This window comes from Marmota monax, unplaced genomic scaffold, assembly GCF_021218885.2.
Source record: "Marmota monax isolate L192 unplaced genomic scaffold, Marmota_monax_Labrador192_F-V1.1 WCK01_AAM20220418_F8-fsc00264, whole genome shotgun sequence".
Classification (NCBI taxonomy): Eukaryota; Metazoa; Chordata; class Mammalia; order Rodentia; family Sciuridae; genus Marmota; species Marmota monax.
In genome coordinates, this window is record NW_026693143.1 from 385603 (window position 1) to 412211 (window position 26609).

At 35.4% G+C, this 26609-nt stretch overlaps 1 protein-coding gene across 11 annotated transcripts in view; it reads left to right on the forward strand.

Annotated features, from left to right (window-relative positions):
* The window catches only part of Akap9 (A-kinase anchoring protein 9), a 137303-nt gene extending 110960 nt beyond the window's left edge, over nucleotides 1-26343 (forward strand). For 8 of the 11 annotated variants that reach the window (XM_058582873.1, XM_046455170.2, XM_058582876.1 and 5 more), the window contains 19 exons: nucleotides 1530-1670; nucleotides 2149-2637; nucleotides 3033-3096; nucleotides 3224-3345; nucleotides 4201-4392; nucleotides 4614-4802; nucleotides 8230-8374; nucleotides 12258-12477; nucleotides 13169-13319; nucleotides 14796-15461; nucleotides 15700-15899; nucleotides 16208-16313; nucleotides 18154-18336; nucleotides 19433-19633; nucleotides 20549-20778; nucleotides 22869-22954; nucleotides 23904-24033; nucleotides 24540-24679; nucleotides 25792-26343. In XM_058582873.1, coding sequence (XP_058438856.1) covers nucleotides 1530-1670; nucleotides 2149-2637; nucleotides 3033-3096; nucleotides 3224-3345; nucleotides 4201-4392; nucleotides 4614-4802; nucleotides 8230-8374; nucleotides 12258-12477; nucleotides 13169-13319; nucleotides 14796-15461; nucleotides 15700-15899; nucleotides 16208-16313; nucleotides 18154-18336; nucleotides 19433-19633; nucleotides 20549-20778; nucleotides 22869-22954; nucleotides 23904-24033; nucleotides 24540-24679; nucleotides 25792-25829 — 3693 coding nt within the window. In that variant the 3' untranslated portion in view covers nucleotides 25830-26343. The remainder of the gene's footprint in view (nucleotides 1-1529; nucleotides 1671-2148; nucleotides 2638-3032; nucleotides 3097-3223; nucleotides 3346-4200; nucleotides 4393-4613; nucleotides 4803-8229; nucleotides 8375-12257; nucleotides 12478-13168; nucleotides 13320-14795; nucleotides 15462-15699; nucleotides 15900-16207; nucleotides 16314-18153; nucleotides 18337-19432; nucleotides 19634-20548; nucleotides 20779-22868; nucleotides 22955-23903; nucleotides 24034-24539; nucleotides 24680-25791) is intronic. The other 3 variants (XM_058582874.1, XM_058582879.1, XM_058582880.1) reach the window with 3 other exon arrangements.
* The last annotated feature ends 266 nt before the right edge of the window (nucleotides 26344-26609 follow it).

The following is a 26609-nucleotide window of genomic DNA, read 5'->3' on the forward strand; positions in this document are numbered from 1 at the left end:
ACCTTGCAGGCGCGGTGGGGGGGGCGGCTCTACCCTTCCGCAGGCCGCTGGGCCTGTTCTGTCTGTCGGTTGCAGGTCTGGCCTGTTCTGTTGGTGGTCGCAGGTCCGCCTACCTTGCAGGCGCGTGGGGCAGCTCTGCCCCTCCTCGGGATGCTGGACCTGTTCTGCCGGTGGGTCACAGGTCCGCCTACCTTGCAGGCGCGGGGGGAGGGGGCGGCTCTGCTCCTCAGCAGGCCGCTGGGCCTGTTCTGCCGGGGGTTCGGAGGTCCGCCTACGTTGCAGGCGCTGGGGGAGGGGGTGGCTCTGCCCCTCAGCAGGCCGCTGGTCACAGTTCTGCCTACCTTGCAGGCGCGGGGGGAGGGGGCGGCTCTGCCCCTCAGCAGGCCGCTGGGCCTGTTCTTCCGGTGGTCACAGCTCCGCCTACCTTGCAGGCGCGGGGGGAGGGGCAGCTCTGCCCCTCAGCAGGCCACTGCGCCTGTTCTGCCGGTGGGTCGCAGGCCCGCCTACCTTGCAGGCATGGTTGGCAGCTCTGCTCCTCCACGGCCCACTGGGCCTGTTCCGTCGGTGGTCACAGTTCCGCCTATCTTGCAGGCTCGGGGGGAGGGGGCGGCTCTGCCCCTCAGCAGGCCGCTGCGCCTGTTCTGCAGTTGGGTCGCAGGTGCGTCTACCTTTAGGCGTGGTTGGCAGCTCTGCCCCTCCGCGGGCCACTGGGCCTGGTCTGTTGGTGGTCACAGTTCCGCCTACCTTGCAGGCGCAGGGGGAGGGGGCGGCTCTGCCCCTCAGCAGGCCACTGGGCCTGTTCTGCTGGTGGTCACAGTTCCGCCTACCCTGCAGGCGCGGGGGGAGGGGGCGGCTCTCTAGATTTTATTCTTCTTAGGAAAAATTTGTAACTGACCTAAGTCTACTTACATAAAGATCAGAAATTGCAGTTATTTCTTAGTGTATGACAGACATGACAAAGATTTTTTTCTTTCAAGTTCCCTCACTTAATAAATTTACAATTTCAAGTACCAGAAGTTCAGTCTTATCTGCCCCAGAAGATTAATTGATACATTGGGATTTTATGTCTACTTAATTTATATTGGCAAAGGATAATAATTTCATTCACTATACTTTTTCTTCCTAGCTCATTGGAATTGCATATTTCTGTAGGTAATAATTATTAAAATATTAATATAACTTTTTAGGTATAACTTATAATAATTATCTTTGAGCTCATATCTTTTGAGGAAAGTAATATAAATATGAAACTTTTGAATGGCACAAAGAATATTTTTATCAATAATTTATAAATGTTATATATATTAATGGCATGATTTGTCTTTCATTCCCAGAAAATCCTTCTGATTTCCTTAAGAATACAAAATGATGGTTCTTAAAATGTTTCACTGTTTGTTGAAAGAGCATTTATCACTAAAACCCCTAGGCAGTCAGTCTTGGAAAAGCTTCATTAGAATGTGTAAATGCTTTGAACTTAGCTCTTTTTTTTTTTTTAATGATGTATTTCTTATGTTTTCTACTGTATCCAGACAACTACTGAGTTAATAAATGCCAGTGGAGAAAGTGGATTTTTTGAAGAACTTGAGGCTCTTAGAATCGAGTTAGTGGCTACCAAAGAAGAACTTGCCACTTTCAAAGAAAGGACAGAAAAACTTCAAAAAGAGCTTTTGGTAAGACAAGTAACATAACTCCTAATTCATTCATTTCTACCCATCTTAATTCTCTTTCAAAATGTCTTTTAGAAACAAGTCCAGAGCCATAACTTAAAAACTAAATTTACAAGTCTTTTTGAAAAATTCCATTGTTATAAATCTATTCACCATCTCCTTGCTTGTTTTGCTAGGAATCTTTATATTAGAAGAATGCTTTTAATCTCTAGTCTTTTAGCAAAGGAAGCGAAAAACTGCTGTTAAAGAGAACTTAAATCCCCTGAGAAACAAAAGTAAAGGCTAATAAAATTATTTCAATTTTGTAGTAACCTGTGATCATACATACATGCGAAAGTATATATGTATTACAATTTCCAAAGTGTTTTTCCTATTATTCTGAGGCAAGTGAACATATAAATGAAATTATACTCTTTCCCTCTCCTCTGTAAGTTCTTCATTTGATGTGCAAGATTTTCAACTTAATTCATCTGTGTTTTAGGTAAAAGAGACAAATATGGCATCTCTTCAGAGAGATTTAAGCCAAGTTAAGAATCAACTTGGTGAGGAAAAAAAGAAATTATCCCACTTCTTAATAAAAGAGGATAAGTCTGAAGTACCAACAAATAGAAACATCTGCTTAGAGCCACTTCCTATTGAAGTAGGTAAAAACACTGCATCCCAAACGGACCAAATACTCAAGGTCAACATGAGCAACCAGACTCCACAAATTCTTGTTAAAAATGCAGGAATTCAAATTGATGTACAGACTAGCTGTTCCTCAGAAAAAGTCTCTGAAATAATTAGGCAATTTACTGAAAGAATTGAACGCATACAAGAACTTCATGCCTCTGAAATTTTGGATATGCAATCCAGACATATTTCAGAAACTGAAACTCTAAAGAGGGAACATTATGTTGCTGTTGAGTTACTGACAGAGGAGTGTGGTACATTGAAGGCAGTGATACAGTGTCTGAGACCTTTTAAAGAGGTATTTATTTTGTTGTTGTCATGTGGGGGGAGTTTCCACTGTTGTCAACAATCTGTTTTTAAGCAAAAATTTTAAAAGAAATTTGGGAAATATCTCTTCTTTATACTATTAGAATTTAAGTCTCCCCATTGTATTAGATAATAGAGTTCTTATGTAAATTTGCAACTTGTTATGGTTCCTTAAATAATAAGTATCTCTTCTTACTATGGTAATATCCATAAGGAAAAAATTGTTATAAATCATAAGATAGTTTCATTTCAAGTATGCTTAGATTGAGTTTTTTTCTTTTTCTTTCCTTTTTATTTTTACAGCATTATAACAGCAAAATAGTTGATTGGGTTCTGTTTTTATTAAAACAAAAATATTTATGTATGTTGTTTCTTTTTTCTAATTAGGGATCCTTGATTCCTGAAATAACGTATTCTAATGCTTACCAAACTAGAGAAATATATTCCAGTGGTAAGTTATATAAAATTCTGGAATGTTTATAGTATTTTATTAAAACGTGTTATTTTTGTTTGGAGAGGGTATGTTTTTTATTTTTGTTTGTTTGTTTAACAACAAATGATTGTTTTCTTTATTTTAGATTCTGGATCAGACTGGAGTCAGGGAGTTTATCTTACGCAAAATCAGGGATTTGACACAGCATCAGAAGGACGAGGAGAAGAAGGTGAAAATTTAACAGAATCATTTCCAAAGAAAATAAAGGTACTAAAAGATAAATGTTACTGAAACATAATATATTTTAGTAAACTTAGCCAGTATAATTTCTATGTTGAACATAGTAGTTTATTTAAAGTTATATACTGGATCTCGGAAAAAAACTGTATAGCAAGAAAGATCGAAGGAAGGGAGAGAGAGAGGGAGAAAATATTCTGCCCTCCACTCCCTCCTTTCTTCCAGGATTAGTGACCAGATCTTTTTGTCAATTCTCTGTTAACTAGATATTGAGGAAAAAGGATGTTGGAAGTACCATCCCTGGTTGCTCAAACAATGTCTAGTACAGTCCACCCCATCAAATAGAAGCAAAGGGTGGCACTCACCTCATGCTTCAAATGAAAACAGGCTAAAATAAATGACTTAAAAGAAAAAAAAAATCCATGAGAATCTATTTCATTTTATTTCCATATTCCACAAATAATAAAATACAATATATTAAATAATTATGTTATGAAGATTTAAAAAAATAATTTTTATTATTGGTGTTTTTGTTTGCCAAAATTATAAAAGCAGTCTCAAGGAATGGAAGTTTTTCCCACAGTATTTCTTTTGGTTAAATCAATGGCTAATCATTAAATCTAGGAAGAGTATATTAGCTAAACTGAAGGAACTTAGAGATGAAAGCTATGGAAATCATAGACCATCTATTGCAATTGACTTAGCTCTCCACAGGAAGAAGGCATTTAGTAAAGGTGCCTGGAATTTCTTTTCTGCAGTTGCTTTTCTAAATCTATTTTGCTTCATAATGCTATATTGCTTAATATTTATTTGTCTTTGTAGCTCTCATTTTTTCAGTATTTGGAGAAGTTGTCATAACTTTGGCTTTTGGATTTTGGTTTCTAGGGATTACTGAGAGCTGTTCATAATGAGGGCATGCAGGTGCTTTCTCTCACTGAGTCACCATGTGGTGATAGAGAAGATCATTCTATTCAACAGATTTCAGAATTTTGGCTAAAAGAGAGAAGAGCTTACCTTAATATCATCTCATCTCTTAAGGATTTAATTACCAAAATACAAGTGCAAAGGGAATCTGAGGTACCCAAAGAATATTATATTCTATGTAGCATTGTTATTTTTAATGACAATAATGAACTTTGTAAATTAAATTCTTTTTTATATGAATTTTCACATAAATTATTGTATGTATTTTCAGACTCAAAAATACATACGTTCTTTTAAATACCTATTTTGGTTAGTAGAATGTTTTTAAAACATGCTTATTTGAAACCTAACTTTTGTTATTCGTACTCTGCTAGGTTTATGATAATTCTCAATCTCATGAGAGCCTCCCGGACTGGCGAGGGGAATTTCTACTTGCTCTCCAACATGTTTTCTTAAAGGAGCACAATGTTTTGCTAGCTGCATTTCAGACTGAACTGACAGCTCTAGGCACTAAAGATGCAGTTGGATTATTAAAGTGTTTGGAACAGCGAATACAAGAACAGGTATCAAAACAAAATTTTATTTTAAAGAATACTATTTTTAATAGTAATAAGAAAATCAGTTGCTGATTTGTTTTAGAGTCTTAATTTAAGTATGAAGATTAGCATTTTTAACAGGGGCCACTAAGAGTATTTAGGAGAAGAACATTACCTTTTGTCTTATATTAGAAAGTAAGAAAAACTTAAAATTAATGAGATAGTCCTCAAACTTGGAAAGTTAGAAAGAGGAGTAAAACCTAAAGAAAAGAGAAGGAATAAGATACAGTCACTTCTCATTATTTGCAGTAGTTATATTTCCCACAGTAAATACAGGAATAGGTTACTGCAAGCCTCAATCACAATATTTTCATCAACCAGTCAATACATGATCTTATTTTCTGTGTGGTTCTGTTTAAAGAAATCTTATATGGGGAGGGGAGAAGAGATGTATCCCAGTGGTAGAATGCTTGCGTAGCATACTCTTGGCCCTGGGCTCAGTACTCAGTGCCATTAAAAAAAGAAAAAAGATACCTTCTGTGTTGTATATTATTCATTAATGTTTAACATGGCCAAGAGCAATCATACAGAAGCTTATCTAACACACTTTTCTCCTTAAAGCATGTCACAGATTTCTTGCACTTAAGAACACCAAGCCCTTCACTTGTGGGCCATTTAAAACCACGAAATCACAAATAAAAAGCACAATATGGAAAAACAAGTTACTAAACAGGACATTTGTGTACAATATGAGAGCTAAAATACAAAGGTAGAGTATGCCCTTGTTTAACTCAGCCAGGAACATGTGCATGAGGAAATTTAAATTTTTTACTACTCTAACTATGTCTGACAAAGCAATACAAGTATTGATTTGAGGGTTACAAAAACTTTTTATCAAGTAGACAAATCTGAAAACACAGGATCCGTTAATAATGAGGATTAACTATAATAAAGTAAAAAACATTAATGAAATATATAACCAGTACAATATAGAAGATAAAACATTAAAAATTTGTTCCTTGGGGCTGGGGATGTGGCTCAAGTGGTAGCGCGCTCGCCTGGCATGCGTGCGGCCCGGGTTCGATCCTCAGCACCACATACAAAACAAAGATGTTGTATCCGCCGATAACTAAAAAATAAATATTAAAATTCTCTCTCTCTCTCTCTCTCCTCTCTCACTCTCTCTTTAAAAAAAAAAAAAAAATTTGTTCCTTGAAAATGCTAAATAAGAAAATCTTTTCTGGAGAATTCATTATGATTTTTAAATGTTATAAATGAAGATGAGATCATAATTAAACATGTAACAAATAAAATAACAAAATATTATAAATTATTTTATTTATACAAATAAAAAAATTGAGATGAAATTTAAAAAAAAAAATCACTTATCAAAATTCATGCTGGAAGAAATAGAATACCTGAAAAGACCTACAACAGAATCAAATCAGTAGGGCTGGGGTTGCAACTCAGTGTACAGTGCTGGGTTAGATCCTTAGCACCACATATAAATAAATTAATTAATTAAAGGTTTTGTGTCCAACTACAACTAAAACAAAAAAATTTTTTTAATCTTCTCACAATACTTAGTACCCAGGACTTGGTTTTTTAAATACGTTATCCGTTAAAAAGAATTAGGAATCCTTTTGAATCTGGTGATTCCAAGAATAGAGTAGGAAGACAATAAGGTAAACCTGGAATCCCTCATTTTGCCAGCATGTAAAGAATTATTCAAAGAAATAAGGGAATATGTCAGAAGGTCACAGAAGCCTGTTGAAGGTTCCCTCACTGGCCAAAGTTAGAAAATTAAAAGATCAAACAAAATGAAAGTGACAGATTTTAAAGTTAAGAGTAAAATAAGAATTCATGAGCTCATGTAGATGGATATATATTATCATAGTTGAATGCCAGCTATTAAATGTAGAAGGAACAAAGGAATTATAAGATCATACTTTATTCAACAATATAGTAATGATCAATTCAGCAATAATCAACAGTGGATGCTAAAACTAATGTGAAAAAGTTGATAAGAAAAGTAAAATCCCTAAAAGATCATTTTTAACTACAAAAGGAAAAACAGTAACTTTACACTGGAGAAACCTTGCAAACCCCACCCAAATGATCAGAATCAATATTACCAGTAATGGGGAAAAAAAGACATCGAGTACTTCCTAATACGAAGGAATTAATTTGTTGTACTTCTATGAAATGCATAATCAGAATCCACTTGGGAAAATATGAGACCAAAACTAACTGAGGCCACCATGCATCTATTAGACTGGGCAAAATAAAAAATAGTGACACCACCAAATGCTGGTAAAGAGGGAGAGAAACTTCATGTCACATACATTGCTGGTAGGCAGTGTAAAGCAGGACTGCTACTCTGGAAACTAAATCCGGCAGTGTCTTGTAAAGGTAAACGTACATCTGTTACACAGCCTAGCAGTCACACGTGTAGATATTTAATCAACAGAAATGAAAACTTGTGCCTATTTATGAACCTATTTATGAATGTTCACAGTAATTTTCTTTGTAATAACCAAATACTTGAAACAACCCAGATGTCCTCCAGTAAGTGAATAGATGGAGAAACTGTGATATATTCATACAATGAAATACTATTCAACAATTAAAAAAGGAACAATCAGTACCCTAAACTTCCTGTGTGTTATGTAACTTCTAAAAATGACAAAATTATAGTGATAGAGAACACATCAGTAGTTGCCAGAGGTTAGGGTTAGGGAGAAGAGGGTAGGACTACAGAGTAGTCTCTGTGGTGATTAAAATAATTTTTATCCTTATTGTGGTACATATATATGAACCTGTTCAAGTGATGAAATTTCATAGTACTGTATGCCAAGAGAAAAAATGAGTACATGTAAACAAATGAAATTTTATTAAAACCTGTAGTTTAAATAGAATTTTATCCATGTCAGTTTCTTAGTTTTGATAATGTGCTCTGATTATATAAGCTATTATTGGGGAAAGCTGGCTGAACCCCTCAAGTACTTTGACTTACATTAGTCCAAAAAAGTTTTTTTTAAATTAATGGACATGCAACAAAATAACCTGTCTGTACTCTTCAAAAAATTTAAGATCACGAAAGACAAAGGAATACTTATGAATCACTTTTTTTTTCTTAAAGAACTTTTGGCAAAATTTGAAAAAACTCTCTATACCAGATAATATTATGATAAGTTAATTACTCTTTTGATCATTATACTGCAGTTATGTAAAAGAATGCTCTTATTTTTAGGAAGTACACTACAGTATTTAGAGGTAAAGAAGCATCTTTCTGCAAGAAATCCTCCCACATTTTAGACAAAAATAATGAAATTTTTAAAAGAAAAAAACTTTTGCATGTGTAGTTCATTTATTCTTCAGACTTCTGGTTGTTAATTTTATTATCTTTACAACTCTCTTCACTTGATTTTTTCTTTTCCTTTGTTACAAAAAGGGTATTGAATATCAAGCAGCTATAGAATATCTCCAAAAAATAGACAGAAGAAGCTTATTATCTGAAATTGAAGTACTACGTGCTCAAATTAATGACAAGAAAATGACCTTGAAAAGAGAACAAGAAAATGATAAACCAAACCTAGGTATGTTACAAAACAGACTCATATAATTACACAAATGGGTGAAAATATTTCACTTTACATTATTATTACTCAGTTAAAACATTTCCTTTTAGTGGTATTGATTTCTCATTTTCATAACATTAATTATATTAATTACTGTAGTGGCTAGAGGATTGTCAAATTGATTTTAAACAACTGTATCTAATTTTAAATACAGTAGCCTTACCTTGACCAAGTTAAACAAATTAATTTCATGGTCTCTTTTTTTGTTTGTTTGTTTTGATTAGTTATACATGACAGTAGAATGCATTTATGTACTTTGATATATCATGAATAGATGGGATATAATTTCTCATTTTTCTGAGTATACATGTTGAAGAATCATATTGGTCATGTAGTCACATATATACATACAGTAATAATATCTGTTTCATTCTACTATCTTTCCTATCCCTACATTCCCTCCCCTCTTCTCCCATCACTTCCCTCTACCTAATCTAAGGTAATCCTATTCTTCCCTACTACCCCCCACCTTATTGTGAATTAGCATTCACAAATTAGAGAAAACATTTGGCCTTTAGTTTTATGGGATTGGCTTATTTTGCTTACCATGATATTCTCCTACTCCAACCATTTTCTGGCAAATGCCATAATTTCACTCTCCTTTAAAGCTCTGAGTAATATTCCATTGAGTATATATACCACATTTTCTTTATCCATTCATCTGTTGATTGACACCTAGGTTGGTTCCATAGATAAGCTATTGTGAATTGAACTGCTATAAACATTGATACAGCTGCATCACTATAGTATGCTGATTTTAAATCCTTTGGGTATATAAACCAAGGAATGGGATAGCTGGGTCAAAGGGTGGTTCCATTCCCAGTTTTCTGAGGAATCTCCAAACTGCTTTCCATAGTGGTTGCACCAATTTGCAGTCCCTCCAGCAATGTATGAGTATGCCTTTTCCACCACATCCTCACCAACATTTGTTGTTGCCTATTCTTGATGATTGATTGCCATTCTGACAGGAGTGAGATAAAATCTTAGAATAGTTTTGATTTGCATTTCTCTAATTGCTAGAGATGTTGAACTCTCTTAAAGCTGTACATTAAGAAAGGTGTTTTACATACTAGAAGATAACTACCTAAAGGAAAAGGAAATCCATAATGAAAGTAGCCATTTCTTTTTTAATCCCTCTTTTTAAAAATTTAACTATAACAACATACAGAAAAGTGAACAATTCAACTCTTCAGTATGACATTATTTTTTTATTTTTTTAATATTTATTTTTTAGTTGTTGGACTTAATACCTTTTTTAAAAAAAATTTATTTATTTTTATGTGGTGCTGAGGATTGAACCCAGGGCCTCACACATGATAGGCGAGCACTCTACTGCTGAGACATAACTCCAGCCCCAGTATGACATTATTATATGAATGTCTATGGAGGAGACATTGCTTGTGTTAAGAAGTAGAACATTCTGAAGCCCCCTCTTTAGTAACTTAGAGGTTATCCTGATTTTTCTTTAGTTTTATTACTAATTTATATATTCCAAAATCATATATGTTTAAAGTTTTTCTATTTTTGAACTTTATCTGTATATTTTATGTCTTGCTTCTGTCACCTTCCTGAATTATCCCAACTTACTGCATTTATCTATAGTTCATTTTTGTTACCATGTAGAATTCTCTTGTTTGGATATTCTACAACTTATATTTCATTCTGTGGTTGATTAGATTTGGATTGTTTCTGCTTTTTAGCTATTAGAGTCATTGCTGTTGTGGACACTGTTGCAAAGTGTTTCTGATGCAATTGTACTTATGTCTTTGTAGGAGTGAAATTGCTGGGTCATAGAATTCATATCTTTAAATTTATTAGAGAACACCAAACGATTTTAAAGAGTAGTTTTGTTAGGGGCTGCGGTTGTGGCTCACAGGTAGAGTACTCACCTAGCACATTGGAGGCCCTGGATTTGATCCTCAGCACCACATAAAAATAAATAAAATAAAGATATTGTGTCCAACTACAACTAAAAAATAAATCTTTTTAAAAAAATGTAGTTTTGTCAATTTGTGCATGCACTAGAAGTATATGTGAGTTGTGTTATATACAACTTTGCCAACTTTCCAGTATTGTTAGACCTTTGCTGCCAATCTGTTTGGCGTGCAGTACATAATTGTAATTTTAATTGATTTTAATTATTCAAGTGGCTTAGTGCTTTTTCATATGATTATCAACTATTTGGATTATTGTTTTTGTGATATGCTTGCTTGGATCTTTTCCCCACTTTCTGATAAAAGTCTATTTAATTTAACTGTAAATGGAAATCATTATTAAATTCTCATCTATTGAGGACACATGCATCTTTAGTAACTGTTTCATGTAGTGATGATAGAAACACCTGTGCTTTTGCAGACTTTAAAATCACCACACAAGCTCAAAATTTGTCATTGAAAAGCTGAATCATGTTAAAATTCTTCAGAGAAAACAGGTATAATAAGTTAAACATATCCCTGTAGACAAAGGCTTAATTGAAAAGTTTTAGAGGTAATTAATATTGTTTATATAGAATGCTATTGAAGTCTTAATGAGTATCTCTGTAGATTCATGTTTATATGTGTAAATTATTAACCTCTACCCCTAAGAAATCGTTTTAAAAGCTAAATTAACATGATTATCATCTAAAGTCAATGTTATGTCCTTCTTGTAATATCATTCTTACTAATTGTAATGTCTGTTGATGAACTTTGCTAGAATTTTAAGTAAAAACTTTTCTTATTAAATATGTAATGTTACATATTTATGGTGGAATAGAAAAAACAAGAGAGTAAAAATCACATCTTGAGTCACATAAATCCTAAAATAATGACTATTTAACACCCAAGTAAATATGTCTACAGACCTTTTCAATGTCCATATGTACATAAGTATATTTTTTGTCATAAAAACAGGATCCTGATGCTTATTTTGTAACCTGTTTTTACTTAACATGTATAAGATTTTAGTTCAGGGACTGAACTCAACCACTGAGCCCTCTTTTATATTTTATGTAAAGACAGAGTCTCACTGAGTTGCTTAGCACCTCACCATTCCTGAGGCTGGCTTTGAACTCATGATCCTCCTGCGCCACTAGGATTACAGGCTTGACCACCACACCTAGCCGAGATTTAAATTCTTGAGTTTGTTTTCATTGTAACAAATGTGTATTATGGAGGGTTTGGTTCGTTTTTATTGAAAAAAACAAGATCTCAACTGGAGTTTGGACTTCTATTTCTGGAACAATTATAAAAGTAAAGTTCCTAAGGACTGTCTGCAAAGAGAGGCTGAACAATAGAAGCAAACAGTGCCAACCATTATAGTCATAGATACATGAATATCTCCTACAAGTACTATGTGTGATTTTCAAAAGTTCTTGGAGGGCTGGAGTTGTGGCTAACTGTGTGAGGCACTGGGTTCAATCCCCAGCACCACATAAAAATAAATAAATAAAAGTATTGTGTCCATCTACAACTAAAATTAATAAATAAAGAAATTTTTTTATTTTTTTATATTTTTTAGTTTCAGGTGGACACATTATCTTTGTTTTTACATTTATGTAGTGCTGAGGATAAAACCCAGTGCCTCATGCATGCTAGGCAAGCGCTCTACCACTGAGCCACAACCCCAGCCCCTGTTGTTAAACTTTTATCATTTTCATAAATACTTCTGAAATCTTGGCCACTACCACTATGAGGAAAACATGCATAAAGTTTATTTGTATTAAACTTTGGGGACTGTAATCCTTTCATGATTGCTTTGCAGTTATCTCCTATGTTACAAATCAGTTCTTATCAATAAAATATTTATAAACCAAATAGGAGTTACTAGGTTAAATTATAAATATTGATCATTTTTTCTTTAGAACTTTTGGAATATACTATGCAGCAGAAGCAGTCTCAAATTCTGGAGATGCAAGTGGAGCTCAGCAATATGAAAGACAAAGCAAGTGAACTTCAAGAACACCTGAGTTCAGAAAAAATGGTAGTTGCTGAACTAAAAAATGAACTTGCACAAACGGAATTGGAACTTGAAACAACACTCAAGGCACAGCATAAGCATCTAAAGGAACTAGAAGCATTCAGGTATACCACACTTCCTTATTATAAACGTGTATTAGTGAAGGAATTGGAGTACTTTTGTCATAAATATTATGCAGATATTATAAAAATAAAATACATGTTATTTAAGTAGCATGTGATTTTGTTATTTATAGGAAAAAACTACAGTAGAGGGTGAAAATCCCCAATTTTTCCAAATTATAAGTTTAAGATTGTTTTGGCCCAATCTGTATTGTGGCCCTCAGTTCTATTTGAGACTTGTATAAGATATACTTGTGATCTTTGTTTTACCTCCAGCCAATATGAACTTAACCTTTATGATCTCAATGTGTTTCAGAATTTAGTTAGCTAAAATACACAGTATTTGAAGATATAACGCTTATGAAAAGGATATATTTGTTGGTATAAATACTAAGGTATTTCGTTTGTAAAAATGCATGACAATTCCCATGTTCAGTAAAAGACAAGGGAAATGTTTTGTTAATATTCTTTTCTAGAAACAGATTGGATAATTGTTACAGTGGTAAATAATGGTAGTTGTACTACTAGGAACAGGTAATTTGAAATAAACCACAGTTAATCCTTAATCTCTAAATAGTTTATATTTTTCTATTAGGTAGTTTATAATGTGCCTCAGCCCTTTAGTGAAAATGTTGCCTGTTTCTCTCAATACATAGAATAGTTTTATGAAAGTTCATTTATTCATTTTATTTAGATTGGAAGTAAAAGACAAGACAGATGAACTACGTTTGCTTAATGATACACTAGCAAGTGAACAGAAAAAATCAAGAGAGCTCCAGTGGGCCTTAGAGAAGGAAAAAGCCAAATTGGGACGCAGTGAAGAGAGAGATAAAGAACAACTTGAGGTATTCTCTTTGCCCTTCTATTTTTTGAAAATCTAAACTCTTGAGATTTTTCTCTAAAATGTCAACCTTAATCGCTGGGATTGTGGCTCAGTGGTAGAGCGCTTGCCTAGCACGTGTGGGGCACTGGGTTCAAACCTCAGCACCACGTAAAAATAAATAAATAAAATAAAGGTATTGTGTCCCTCTACAACTAAAAAAATATTTTTAAAAAAATGACAACGTTAGACTCTTGTATGTGTTGAATATTGTTGTAGTGTTATCTAAACTGAATTATGAGGAAATGTTAATGGTACGATAAATTTTTGTTACATCCGAGGAAGCAGACAGATTGCTCTGCTGCACCATATTTTGGGGATATGAATTAGTACACACACATTTTGATAAATAGGGCAGTTGTGTCGGTTTAATACTAAAGTAGTTTTGGATAAAAAGAATACTTTCCTGGTACCAGGAGCCCTTCTATTACACTTCAAGAATATTTAAAATGAACATTGGGGGCTGGAGCTGGGGCTGGGGCTCATGTAGTAGAGTGCTCACCTAGCATGCGTGAGGCACTGGATTCGATCATCAGCACCACATAAAAAAAATAAAACAAAGGTATTGTGTCCACCTATAAATATATATAAATATATTTTTAAAAAACTAAAAAAAGAACAACATTAGGCTTTCTCAGAAACTTATTCATACAGAAGTACTTAACAATAAAAAAACACTATTAATATAGTGAAACTGTGAAGCAAAAACACATTTGGAGAAATGTTCCCTGCTTCATATTTAACTATGTAAGATTAATATTTAAGATTAAAAGTGTTATTATTTTACCAAGCTTTTTTGGGGGGAAGGAGGGGTGCATTGTAACAACAATAGTGAGATTCATTATGCCACATTTGTACATGAACATAACATAATTTGATCAGTCTTATTCCCCAGTAGCTCCCCTTTCATCCACCTCTTCTCCTCTGATTCCCTTCCTCTACTGGTCTGCCTTCTTTTATTTTTTTTTTAATTAGTACATTATAATTGCATGTAAAAGTGAGATTCATTGTGTTATATATGTACATGAACAGAGCATAATTGATTAGATTTCATTCCCCAGTACTTCTCTATGGCCTCCCTTTCTCTCTCCATCTTGATGCCTTTCTTCTACTGGTCTTCTTTCTGTTTTCATGAGATTCCTTCCCCCCTGCCCCCTCTCCTCCTGTCTCCTTCCACAAATGAGAGAAAATTTAATAAACTGAACAAAAGTTGTATTTTCTATTACCAAATACTACCAATTTAATATTAATAAAGGTGTAATCATGTATTTACAAAGCTTTTTTGGGGGGGGAGTGGGGGATGCTGGGGATCGAACCCTGAGCCTTGTATATGCAAGGCAAGTATTCCACAACTGAGCTACATTCCCAGCCACTACAAAACATTTTTAATGAAGTTATTTGATTTTTAAGTTTTTAAGTTATTTGATTTTTCTCTCACAAGGACTTGAAATTTTCACTTGAGGATCAAAAACAGAGAAATATTCAACTAAACCTACTTTTGGAAGAACAGAGACAACTACTAAATGAATCACAGCAGAAAACAGAATCACAGAGAATGCTATATGATGCCCAATTATCAGAAGTACAAGGCCGAAACTTGGAGCTTCAAGTACTTCTTGAGTCTGAAAAAATTCGTATTCAAGAAATGAGTAGTATTCTAGATAGGGAACGGCAGTTCCATGCACAGCTACATAGCAGTGACAGTAGTGGGCAGCTTCGGTCATCATTACCCTCAGATGACCTACTTATAGAGCTACAGAAACAGCTGGAGGAAAAACACCGTCGTATAGTAGAGTTGTTAAATGAAACTGAAAAATACAAACTGGATTCTTTGCAAATGAGACAGCAAATGGAAAAAGATAGACAGGTTCACAGGAAGACATTGCAGACAGAACAGGAGGCCAATACTGAGGGGCAGAAAAAAATGCGTGAGCTCCAGTCCAAAGTTGAAGATCTTCAGCGCCAGCTGGAGGAGAAGAGGCAACAAGTTTATAAGTTAGACCTTGAAGGAAAGCGATTGCAGGGAATTATGCTGGAATTCCAGACACAAGAACTAGAACGAGAAGAAAAACGAAGTAGACGAATTCTATATCAGAATCTTAATGCGGTAAATTGACACTTTGTTTCTTTTTAAATATATTTTAAGTTATTTGAGCAAGTTACTTGCCCCTTGAGCAAAAACTTTTGATATTGATTAAAGTATTTAAATAGTTAAGTGAAAATTATTCAAAATTAATTCTATAAACCTTATTTGGAATATAAACAATAATTGTGCTCCCTCTTAAGAAAGAATATGAAACACTATATGTTTATAATTATTGTTTTGTTTTATCCAAAATCACCAGCCAACCACCTGGAGCTTAACTAATGATCGAACAAGGAATTGGGTTCTTCAACAGAAAATAGAAGGAGAGACAAAAGAATCAAATTACCCTGAAATGAATGGAGGAGAAACTGGTTATAACCATGAAATAGAAATGCTCAGACAAAAGCTTCAACTTGTGGCTTCAAAACTGCACCATCTAGCCCAGAAAGCCTCTAATAGGTTAGACTTTTCTGTCTTATCTTCAGAAATGGCATTCTTAGACAGGCTAGGTAGACTCTGTCCCTTATGAATAGGTAGCCAAGAGTAGAGAATTAAAATTTTAAAGATGATGCATATTTACATTAGGAAACATCATTCTTTAAAAATAGCCCATATGTCTGAAAATACCTTAACACTTAACCCAGGAAAAGAGAACACTTAGCCTAAGGAACAAGTGATAAGCAAAGCAGTGTGTCCCCTAATCTGTGGTGTTTGTGTTAGTAAGCATCCCTGAGGAGGTCTGTATTGACGTTGTCTTTTCTTTGAAGACTACAGTTTGAAACAGCAGATGATGAAGCTTTCATTTGGGCACAGGAAACTATTGATGAAATTACTTTACAATTACAGAAATTAACTCACCAACCAGGTGAAGAGGTAAGATTTTCAATTAAAACTCTTTGTAAAATATAAAGAGCAAAGATTTAATAGAAATTATGAATCATGGGCCTGAAGTTGTGGCTCAGTGGTAGAGAGCTTGCCTAGCATATGTAAGGCACTGGGTTCGATTCTCAGCACAGCATGTAAATGAATGAATAAAATAAACGTCCATCAACATCTTAAAAAAATATATATGAATCATTTGAAACTGGCAGTATATGCTATATAAGCATTTTGATCTTTTATTAAATTTTAAATATAACATTTGCCAAGTTACATTGGCCTCTTTTTAAGAGACCAGGCTTTTTGAAAGAGCAGTCTGAGATGTACCCTCACCACTCCATAAAACCACCTGCAGAATCCTACCAGTGTCTTCACAAGTGACTAATCTGATAAATCTCCTCACTCCCTTTCTTTCTTGACTTTGTAGAATTTGACATTTTCAGTGTCTTCCACCTTCTTGAACCCTTCTCTTTCCTTGCCTTTTAAATCAGTATTCTTTCATCTGCTTCTTTATCGGTTTCTTTCATATGTTCCTCTTCTATCATTTTTCATGTTTTTATCTATTCATATTTTTATCATTCCCATAGCCTGAGTGCTCACTAGACTTAGCAAGTGATAATATATTTTATATTGAGCACCTACTATATGCCATGTTCTATACTAAGTCCTAGGGATACAATGAACAAATTTAACAGAAATCTTACCCTCATGAAGATTATTGTCAAGTAGACAGTAGCTCCATTATAGACCTTTGACCTGGACTCCAAGTTCATTTAATGATTAACACCTTTTCTTTAAGAAGTATACCCCAGGGCTGGGGTTGTGGCTCAGTAGAGGAGCACTCGCCTAGCGCTGTGCAAGGCCCTGTGTTCAATCCTCAGCACCACATAAAAATAATAAAACAAAGGTATTGTGTCCAACTACAACTAAAAAATAAATATTAAAAAAAAGAAGAAGAAATATACCCCATAGTGTCTTAGGAAATTCCCAGGCACATTCCAAATTGAACATCATCTTCCCTTTCTCCCTCATGCCCTAGACCCCCTTTCTGGTCATTGGCATCACCCAGTATAAAACCCAAGTCACCATGCACTGTTTTCCTTCACCCTTGACCTGTACATCTAAGCAGTCACTAAGTTCTATGTCTTCTACCTCCTTAAATATCCATCCCATTTGCCCAGGGCTGGGGATGTGGCTCAAGCGGTAACGCGCTTCCCTGGCATGCGCGGGGCGCTGGGTTCAATCCTCAGCACCACATAAAAATAAAATAAAGATGTTGTGTCCACTGAAAACTAAAAAAATAAATATTAAAAACTTCTCTCCCCCCCTCCCCTTCCCCCTCCTCCTCCTCCTCCTCCTCCTCCTCCTTCTTCTTCTTTCTCTCTCTCTCTCTCTCTCTCTCTCTCTGTCTCTCTCTCTCTTTGTCTCTCGAGGAGTTTGCCTAACACTTGGACATTGTATCTACCCTAATTTACTTTACTGTGAACATGGCTACCAAAGGAACTTTGTTTGTGGCAAGCTCCTGCTGAAAGCCTTTCATGGCTCACAAAGACTCTGCATTGCCCTCATTTATGTCTGTTATTCATAAGTGAAGCAGCTTTTACTCTCTAGCCTTACCAAGCAATTTACAGCTCCCTAAAAGCAATATACTCTTGCATAAACCTTTGAGCTTTTATATGTGCCTTTCCTTCTGTTTACTAGATTTTTTTCTTGCTTGCTAAATTTCTATGATTTAACCAAGCAACAGTTTGTGAAATCTATTGCTCTCAGTGCCTCGTCACACTTTCACATATATTTGTGCTTGTGTGATCTTACATCCATTTTATTTTCTCAGCCTACCTTAGTATTACCAGGTACTTCTGGGTGTTCATTGACTGAAAGACTACTCAGACAAAATACTGAACTGACGGGATATATCAGCCAACTGACTGAAGAAAAGAATAATTTGAGGAATGTGGTCGTGAAGATGGAAGAGCAGTTGAAGCGCTGTCAACAGACAGGAACTGGTGGAGATTATGTACGTCATTTTCAGAAGTAGTGCCAAGTTACAGTTTCTGCTATCTAATTTTGGTTCTTAACCCTGAATGTAAAAGCATCAGGTCAGTTGTGTAGGAGGATCTGTGGAAATTTTTATAGGGATGACTGTAATATTAATAGCCATTATTTTGTTGAGGGAGCCGTCTCTGTACCAGACTCTGAGAAAACTGACCTGAAGTCATAATCCAATCTATGTCTATGAATCTCCAAAGACAGATACAGTATTGACTGTCAGCAGACATGTGTAGAGAAATGTTCAACGTGAATCCTCACTGTTGTCTTCATTATTTACCACTTACTGTGTTTATGACTCAAGTGGAAGATGCTTTGAAATTATATATTTCAGTTTGATAAACCACTCTGAGAATTTAAATATTTCCATTTTTTTTTTAAACCTACAGAATAAATTGCTGGTTTCTATAATTACCCAGTATAAAAATAGGAAGAAACGGTAAGACAAGCATACAGTCAAATGGATGATAACATCTTTTCATGGCTTCAATAGGAAACCACTTCCCTTCTTCGTACTGGGTTATTTTTTTTCTTTTTTATCTCCATTTCTCTAGTAAGGGCTCCACATTTGGATCCCCATGTCCATCTCTTAAGTCTCTCAACATTTTTAGTAAAAGCTCTGCTAGATCTGATAAACCTTTTCTGTGGCTAGGCTTTCACCAAGGACTTTTAGGAGTAAAGCTAATCTACTCAGCAAAATGACCATATACTTGGAGTGAGTAAATATTTTTTAATACCAGCTGAGATTGACTTTGAGGATGGAAACTAAGACTAGATATCCATGATAGGGATACTTTTAATATCTTTAATTCAGCTTTTTCTTCAGAGATATGTTCTTTATGTAAGTAGTTGGGCACTGTGGCACACACCTATGATGCTAGTAATTCAGAGACTGAGGCAAGAGGATTACAAGTTTGAGGCCAACCTCAGCATCTTAGACCCTGTCTCAAAACAAAATATAAAGGGCTAGGGACATGATTAAAGTGGTAGAGTGCCTCTGGGTTCAAGCCCTGGTACCACCAACAAGGGCAGGAAATTATATAAGTGGGCTGTTGTCTCTTCAGTCTTCTAGGTTTTTATTCTGTGGTGATGCCAACCTTGAAGCCATTATTGCTTCTGAAAAAGAAATATGGAACAGAGAAAAATCAGCTCTTCAGAAAACCTTAAAAAAAACGGAAGCTGAAGTATATAAACTGAAAGCTGAACTGAGAAATAACACTTTACTTCAGAATCTGAACACTGATTCTGAAAATACCTCACTAAAGGTAGGTGACATCTTCCTTTTAATGATAGTCCTCCATTTTTTGCCTTTTTTCATCTCTCTGCCCTTACTCAAACAGACTAAAGAAATGTGGGTGGCGCTCAGGTTGTCTCCGGAGGCCATTCAGTGTGTTATGATTGCAAGGTCTCTAGCATGTCACAGAAGGTTTGTGAAGAGGCATGCCTCTTCTGGGAGGACTGGTAACAGGTTAAGCTCAATCACGGTGTCAACACCCAGAGCTGGTTGTCCTTCCGCCCACAGTTTCTGTCTCAATAGAGAAACAGTACTGTTGTCTTTTCAATTCCTTACAAACATACTGCTACTGTCAGTGTAAGAACATTGTGCCCTAAGATGGGAAGCCCTTGGAGTAGCCTCTCTAATGTGTAGAGATTAATATTGTAGTCAAACTACCATAATCACTTAATGTAAAATCCAAAATGAAGAGAAAGAAAAGTATTGGGAATATTTATTCTGATTATGGAATAAACATAAATTTATGACTCATACAGTAACAGAATAATTGGCTTATTTAAAAAGCTAAATAGATGAGTGACCACAATAATAAAATAGCTCCATGAAACTTTAAAAATTCTCAGATGAAAAAGATAGCTCTATACATAAGAAAACACAAATGATAATAGGAAGACAAAAATATTTACAATAATATCATGAACAGGGGCTAAAAAACTCAAACTAAAATCATAACTATAATATTTACATACCATTGACTACAAAGTGGCAAAGTTATAATGGTTAAAGTTACATTAACCTTCAACTTTGCTGATGAAGCTAAAAACAGTACCTGCCATCCTACAACTGCTTTTTTTTTTTTTTTAATCTAGGTAATAATCATCCCCTAGAGAACAATTTGAATGACTTCTTAATAATGACTTTATGTTCTTCCCTTCTTTAAATGTAGAGGACTTATGGTAAATACTTGAGGGCAGAAAGTTTTCGTAAAGCTCTCATTTATCAGAAGAAATACCTGCTGCAATTATTGGGCGAATTCCAAGAATGTGAGGATGCCACCATAACGCTGCTTGCCCGGATGGGGGGTCAGCCAGCCTTCACCAATCTGGAGTTCATCAGCCGCCCAAAGGGCTTAGCCAGATTTCGTTCAGCTGTCAGAGTGTCCATTGCAATTTCACGGTAAAGTTCTTGAAAGAAAATTGATTTTATTCAGAGACCCTCTAAAGGGATGTTTGTCCTGTAATTCTAGCTACTCAGAAGGCTAAGGCAGGAGCATTGCAAGTTTGAGGCCAGTCTCAGCAACCTATTGAGACACTATGTCAAAATAAAAAGCAAAAAAGGGTTGGGGATATGGCTCAGTGGGGTTCTGGATTTAATCTCCAGTACCATAGGGAGGGAAAAAAAGTTTGTATAGTATTTCTTTGCCATCCCTAAAATATAACTTTCTCTCTGGGTTTTCATCCTTTTAGCAGGGATTCTTTATTCTGTACTGTGTAAATATACCCTTTGGAAAGGGCCTTCTTAGGTACATGCAGCTGGTGACTCAAGCTGGCACATCCAGTCCAATTGTCATTTTTTAATTTGAATAGACCTATGAACTAGCTTATACATACATAGACATAAGAGATATCATAAAAAGGAAAAGTTTTTTTGAAAAATCACACCTTAGGCTGGCACACATCTGTCTTCCTTTCCTACTAAAATAACCTGTTTTTGTAACCAGCTCTGGAAAGCCCTGGTCTACCTCTGCATTCAGGTCCAAGGTTGGCCTTCAGGGATTCTGCTAGTGCTTTTGTCACTCTTTTCCTAGTAGTTCCAAGCTAGGAACTTTGGCATTCATTCCATATGTGGTTGAAACTACCTTGTAGTCCTGAACCACTACTGTCCTCTAATCTAACTAGTAGATAAGATAATCAGGGGCTGGGGCTGAGGCTCAGTGGTAGGGCGCTTGGCTAGCATGTGTGAGGCACTGGGTTTGATCCCCAGCACCACATAAAAATAAAGGTTTGTGTCCATCTACAACTAAAAAAATAAAATAAATTTTTAAAAGATCACTCAGACACTTAGGCTTCTCCATGTATACCCTCCTTTTTATTTCTCTGAAACTCAGCAGAGTCCCAAAGGAATTTTGTTTCTTAAAGTAGTTCTTGTCAGGTCACATTTGATGCTTCTTCAAAGGATTTTGCTTTTTTTTTTTTTTTTTTCTTCTGAAAAATATGAGTTTTGCTTTTGTTTCTGTGTTTTTAAACTGGAAACTTGAGTTTCCTTAGTTCCAAATGTCAGTTCACAAATGAGAAAAAGGGGACAAGGAGGGGTTATAAACTCAGTAGGCACAATTAGCCTGGTCTCTCTATTGCACCCATGCTGGCTCTCTAAAAGCAGCTCAGGTCTAACCTGTTTGTCTTCCACCGTGCCTGCCTCTTCTCCTTATTGTAGTCTCACACTCCAGTTTCTCCTTTCCCACTTCTCATTCCCAACATCACCTTGTGTCTGGCAAACAAAGGATAAGCACTGGCAGATACATTGATGAAAAAGATGTAATACCTGCCTAAAATCCAAAGACAGCTCACTTTCTGTTGGGGAAGGGCCATATGCACAGAACTTAGGAGACACTCATGTGAAGTCTCAGGAGTTAGCCAGTCATTTTGATTAGAGGAATTTGGGGAGACTTATATTTTGACTCTCTTAAAATTGAGTCTTGAAACAGACTGGTTCCACAGCGTGCTCTCACCTTCAGAATTATGATCCTGACAGAGCCCTGGCACTCCAGAAAGCTCTCTAAGCCAAGATGGGCCATGCAGCAAACCTAATGCAGCTATATGATGACATTAATGCCCCCATTCATTTAAAGCCAGCATTGTTTTTTGTTCCTGGTCACATGGCCTCCCTCATCCTCCAGCTCCCTCTTATGGGTCCTTCTATTCTTTTTTCCTCTCATCTGCCTTTCATCCACTATTCTGTTTCCTGCGGCTACTTTCTTTCTGTGTAGTTTTGCCCTCCATCTCTTCCTGTCTCATTAATCCGTAAAGCTAGAACCTGATTCTGGTAACACCAAAGACCTCTGCTTCCCCTTGGAAATGAAGTGAGGGGAGCTTACAACTGTGTTCTTCTGTTCCAGTTAATTTTGCCATCAACCTAGGCACATGTACATAGTTTTGGATTAGGAAATTGTGATTATGTTGAAATCTTATCTGTGTTCATATTTAAATAATTTTTGTAGAAGGTGTATTTTATGCTGTGATGTCTTATCTTGGAATCTTTTTTTTTAGAATGAAAATTTTGGTTCAACGGTGGCAGCAAGTCACAGGTTCTGGTTCCACCAATGTTAACAGGGATGGCTTTGAACTGAATCCAGGTAAAGTCAAAATAGCATTTTTCTACATTTACAGCCCTCTAAAATTACTGAAAATGTAATATCTTCCAAATAGCAAATTCTGGAGCCAGTGTTTTCCAAAGATAAAGGAGCTTATAACTAACAAGGTTAGGGACTTCATTGTTTTAAAGAGAGTAAGAATTGCTGATTTTTATGGAGCACTGGTCTACACTAAGCCCTGCTTTTTTCATGTACTCTGCCAATTTGGTGTAATCACAATTACTATTATTCTCACTTTACAGATGAAAAATTTAGCACTGGAAAACACATGGTATTTGTCCCAGATTACCCAGTAGGGGCACTTAAGGCTCTGGGTTCAAGAGAGAATAGCTATTAGTCATGTAAAACGGTTATGGTTTGAAGTTTTCATGATCTAATAATACTCAAATCATTTGAGTTTACTACTACATTGTATAAAAATAAGAACAGTTAAAATTCCTTCTCTCTACACCTAGAATGAAGTAGAAAGAACATTAGAGCTTGAACATTTGGGATATAAGGATGAGGTCAAAAGCAGGAGAGCACAGAGTACAGAGAATCTACCTGGAGATATTCTACCAACAGCTTAGCAGCAGAGAAAAGGGAAATTTCCATGAAAGTATTTTGAAATATAAATGCTTGCACTGAGAAATTTTTATCTGTGTCATACCAAAAATTAGCAAATCTTGATTGCAATTTTTTTCCTATAAAAGGAGAGTGGAGTCATAAAGGATCTGGTTACATTAGTCTAATTTTTCTTATCCACATTATCTTTTCCCCCAAATGATAACACATTCAGAAACCCTAAGATTGAGGTCTTTTAAGTAAGACAGCATGGTATAATACACTATATTCACATGGTATAATACTGTTTTGTAGAAATGTTCAAGGGCTTGGTTTTTAGTTTTTGTTGTGTTTTGCTTTGTTTCTTAACATCTTGCATTACATTAAGGTGCTGAAAAGACTGACCCATTTTATCATTCTTCTGGTGAACTAGAGCTAGATGGAGAACCAAGACATACAACATACCGCTCAAGATCAGATCTGGATTCTCCTAGGTGCCTTTTACCGTTTCAAAATAGGTAAGAATTAAATGTATTAATATTTAACAGAGAAAGATGGACACTCTGGCAGTTGGACATGTTTAGTTGTAATTTGTTTAACCTATGGCCCAGAATCAAAGCTAGTTTTTAAATTTGTAAATGGTTTCTAAGGTTAAAGGAAACAGAGCTGATCAAATGTTGCTTACTATATGCAAGAGTTAGACACTGGAAAAAGTGTTGATTAAAATTGATAAGTCCCTGGCCGTTAGAGAAAATGTTAGTCTGCATGACAGATGCATTTTTACATATCCAACACTTACTGAAAAACTGACAGGTTTTATACTTGGCATTTTCATGAAGCCCTAGCTTCTTTGAATTTATTGAAGACCAATTTCTTTCCCATCCCAAACTTAGAAGCATGGGGCATATAGATCATATAATATGTACGTGGCCTGCCTTTCGGGGGTGGGGGAGGAGGCAGGTGTGTAATGTGATTGCATTGTTTCTGGGTAATTTGGTTCATGTACATTGCTTTTAATCCTTAGGTCCCCAGGCACCCTAGCTGATTTAAATCCTGGTTCCACAGCGTGCTCTCACCTTCAGAATTATGATCCTGATAGAGCCCTGGCAGATTATATCACTCGGCTAGAGGCACTACAAAGAAGACTTGGAACTGTACAGACAGGTGCTTAAGTTTAACCACTTATTGGTAGTGCCATAGTGCTAGACCCACAGCTCTCCTCATTTTGAAACTCCTTAACCCTCATTGTTTAGAATAAAATCTACTTCACTTACCAAGTTAGCTAAAGCTTAAACTGTGTAACCAGCAGCACAACTAACTTTAGAGTATTCAAGACATGATTTATCACCTCAAATCCTGCCCACCCCCAAATAATTCCCCTACTATCTCTTCATTCAGTAGATTGCTCATAGAAAACACATGATTGAAGACTAATGTGGGAAGGTGCTCTGAGGTAATGCATGGTAGAAAGTGGTGAGGCCTACAGATACTGGTGAGGAAGAGGATTGAGCACTTAGTACAACCATTATCCCTACTACTGCGTGGTGCTTTTAAGAGTGATCCAAAAAAAATCCTAACAATGATCTTTTACTTTTCTTTCCTCAAAAATATCAATATCATACTTGATAACAGAAGTGGATTCTCTATTCATTATGAGAAAACTTCTTTTCCCTGTCTTCCTTTAGTTCACTTCTGATCCAGAGATTCTGAATCATTTTAGTTTAACTGATTGTATTCAGTCTACTTTTACAGTTTTTTTTTTTAAACTTTTATTAATGATTCTCTTTTCCTACTAGTCCCACAAACTGGACTAATATCAGATTATTTTGAGTTAGTAGTTATCTCTTCATTCATTCAAAAAATTCACTGTTTAACACAAGCAACTTGTAGTACTAGGAAACTCTCATTATTATAGTTGAAGTCTGTTTGTTGGTTAAAGGTTTGTTTTGTTTTAAGCATCCAAATTTCACATGACCCAGAATCTGAAGACCAAAATATTTTTTAGGATATACTAAAAATATATAGAACTTCAACCTTTAGAACATTTTATATTAGCATGAGTCTCGCTTCCTTGCTTTAGAACCACTCTTCATGACTTGTAAATATAGTTGAAATCTCTTTAAAAATCAGTTGAACTATGAATAAGACGTTTAAGGAACAAAGGGCATTTTTTCTGATGGAGAGTTAAGAGTAATCTTTTTGTTATCTATACCAACTAATTTATGTAGAACAATCTAATTTAAAATCATGCAAAATGTCTTGTTTTTCTCTTATAGGTTCAACTACTACATTTCATGGTGGTATGAGAAGATAATACTTTAAAAACATCAAAAGTTGAAGTGATTTTAAACAAATTCTCTTTTGTAAATCGAAGATTCTTTTGTGCTTTTATATTGTGAATATTTAATGGGACCAAAACAAACACAGCTTATGATTGTATCAGATCTCTTGCACATGAAAACAAACTGGAATTTGTACATACAAGCATTGTGTATGTATTCATGCACAGTAATCACTAAATTACATGTATATTTGCGGAATGTTAATTTAAATGATTAAATTATAAACCTTGTGTATTTATCAAATGGGTGAAAAGATTAAACTTTTGCCGATATGATACTGCTGAATGTGTAGCTTGCGGTGTCCTGCACTTTTCATTTAAGGCTACTGAAATTACATGTTTCTGCCTAATATATTTGCTACTGGTGATGAAGACAGAAGATATCACTTGTACACACCTATTTTTGTATAATGGTAGAAGTTTTGAATTTTATGGGGTATTTTGTCAAAGCACTGAAAATAAAAATGACTTCACCATTTTCACCACACTGTATTTGAAACTTCTTCATTTTTAACTGAGCCATATAGTTCCTGGTGCATATCCTCATAAATTACTTATCTTAAATATGCAAGACCTTAGGATTCAAACAGAAAGTTGTCCTCATATAATTGGATATTAGGGTTTTTTATGAAGGTTTTCCCTCTGCCTTTCCATCAACTTATATCTAAGTATAATATTTCTTAAAAGCCATATTTATTCAATTACATTTGGTGTTACATGTATCTAACGGTATGTCTTTACAATCTGTGGTCC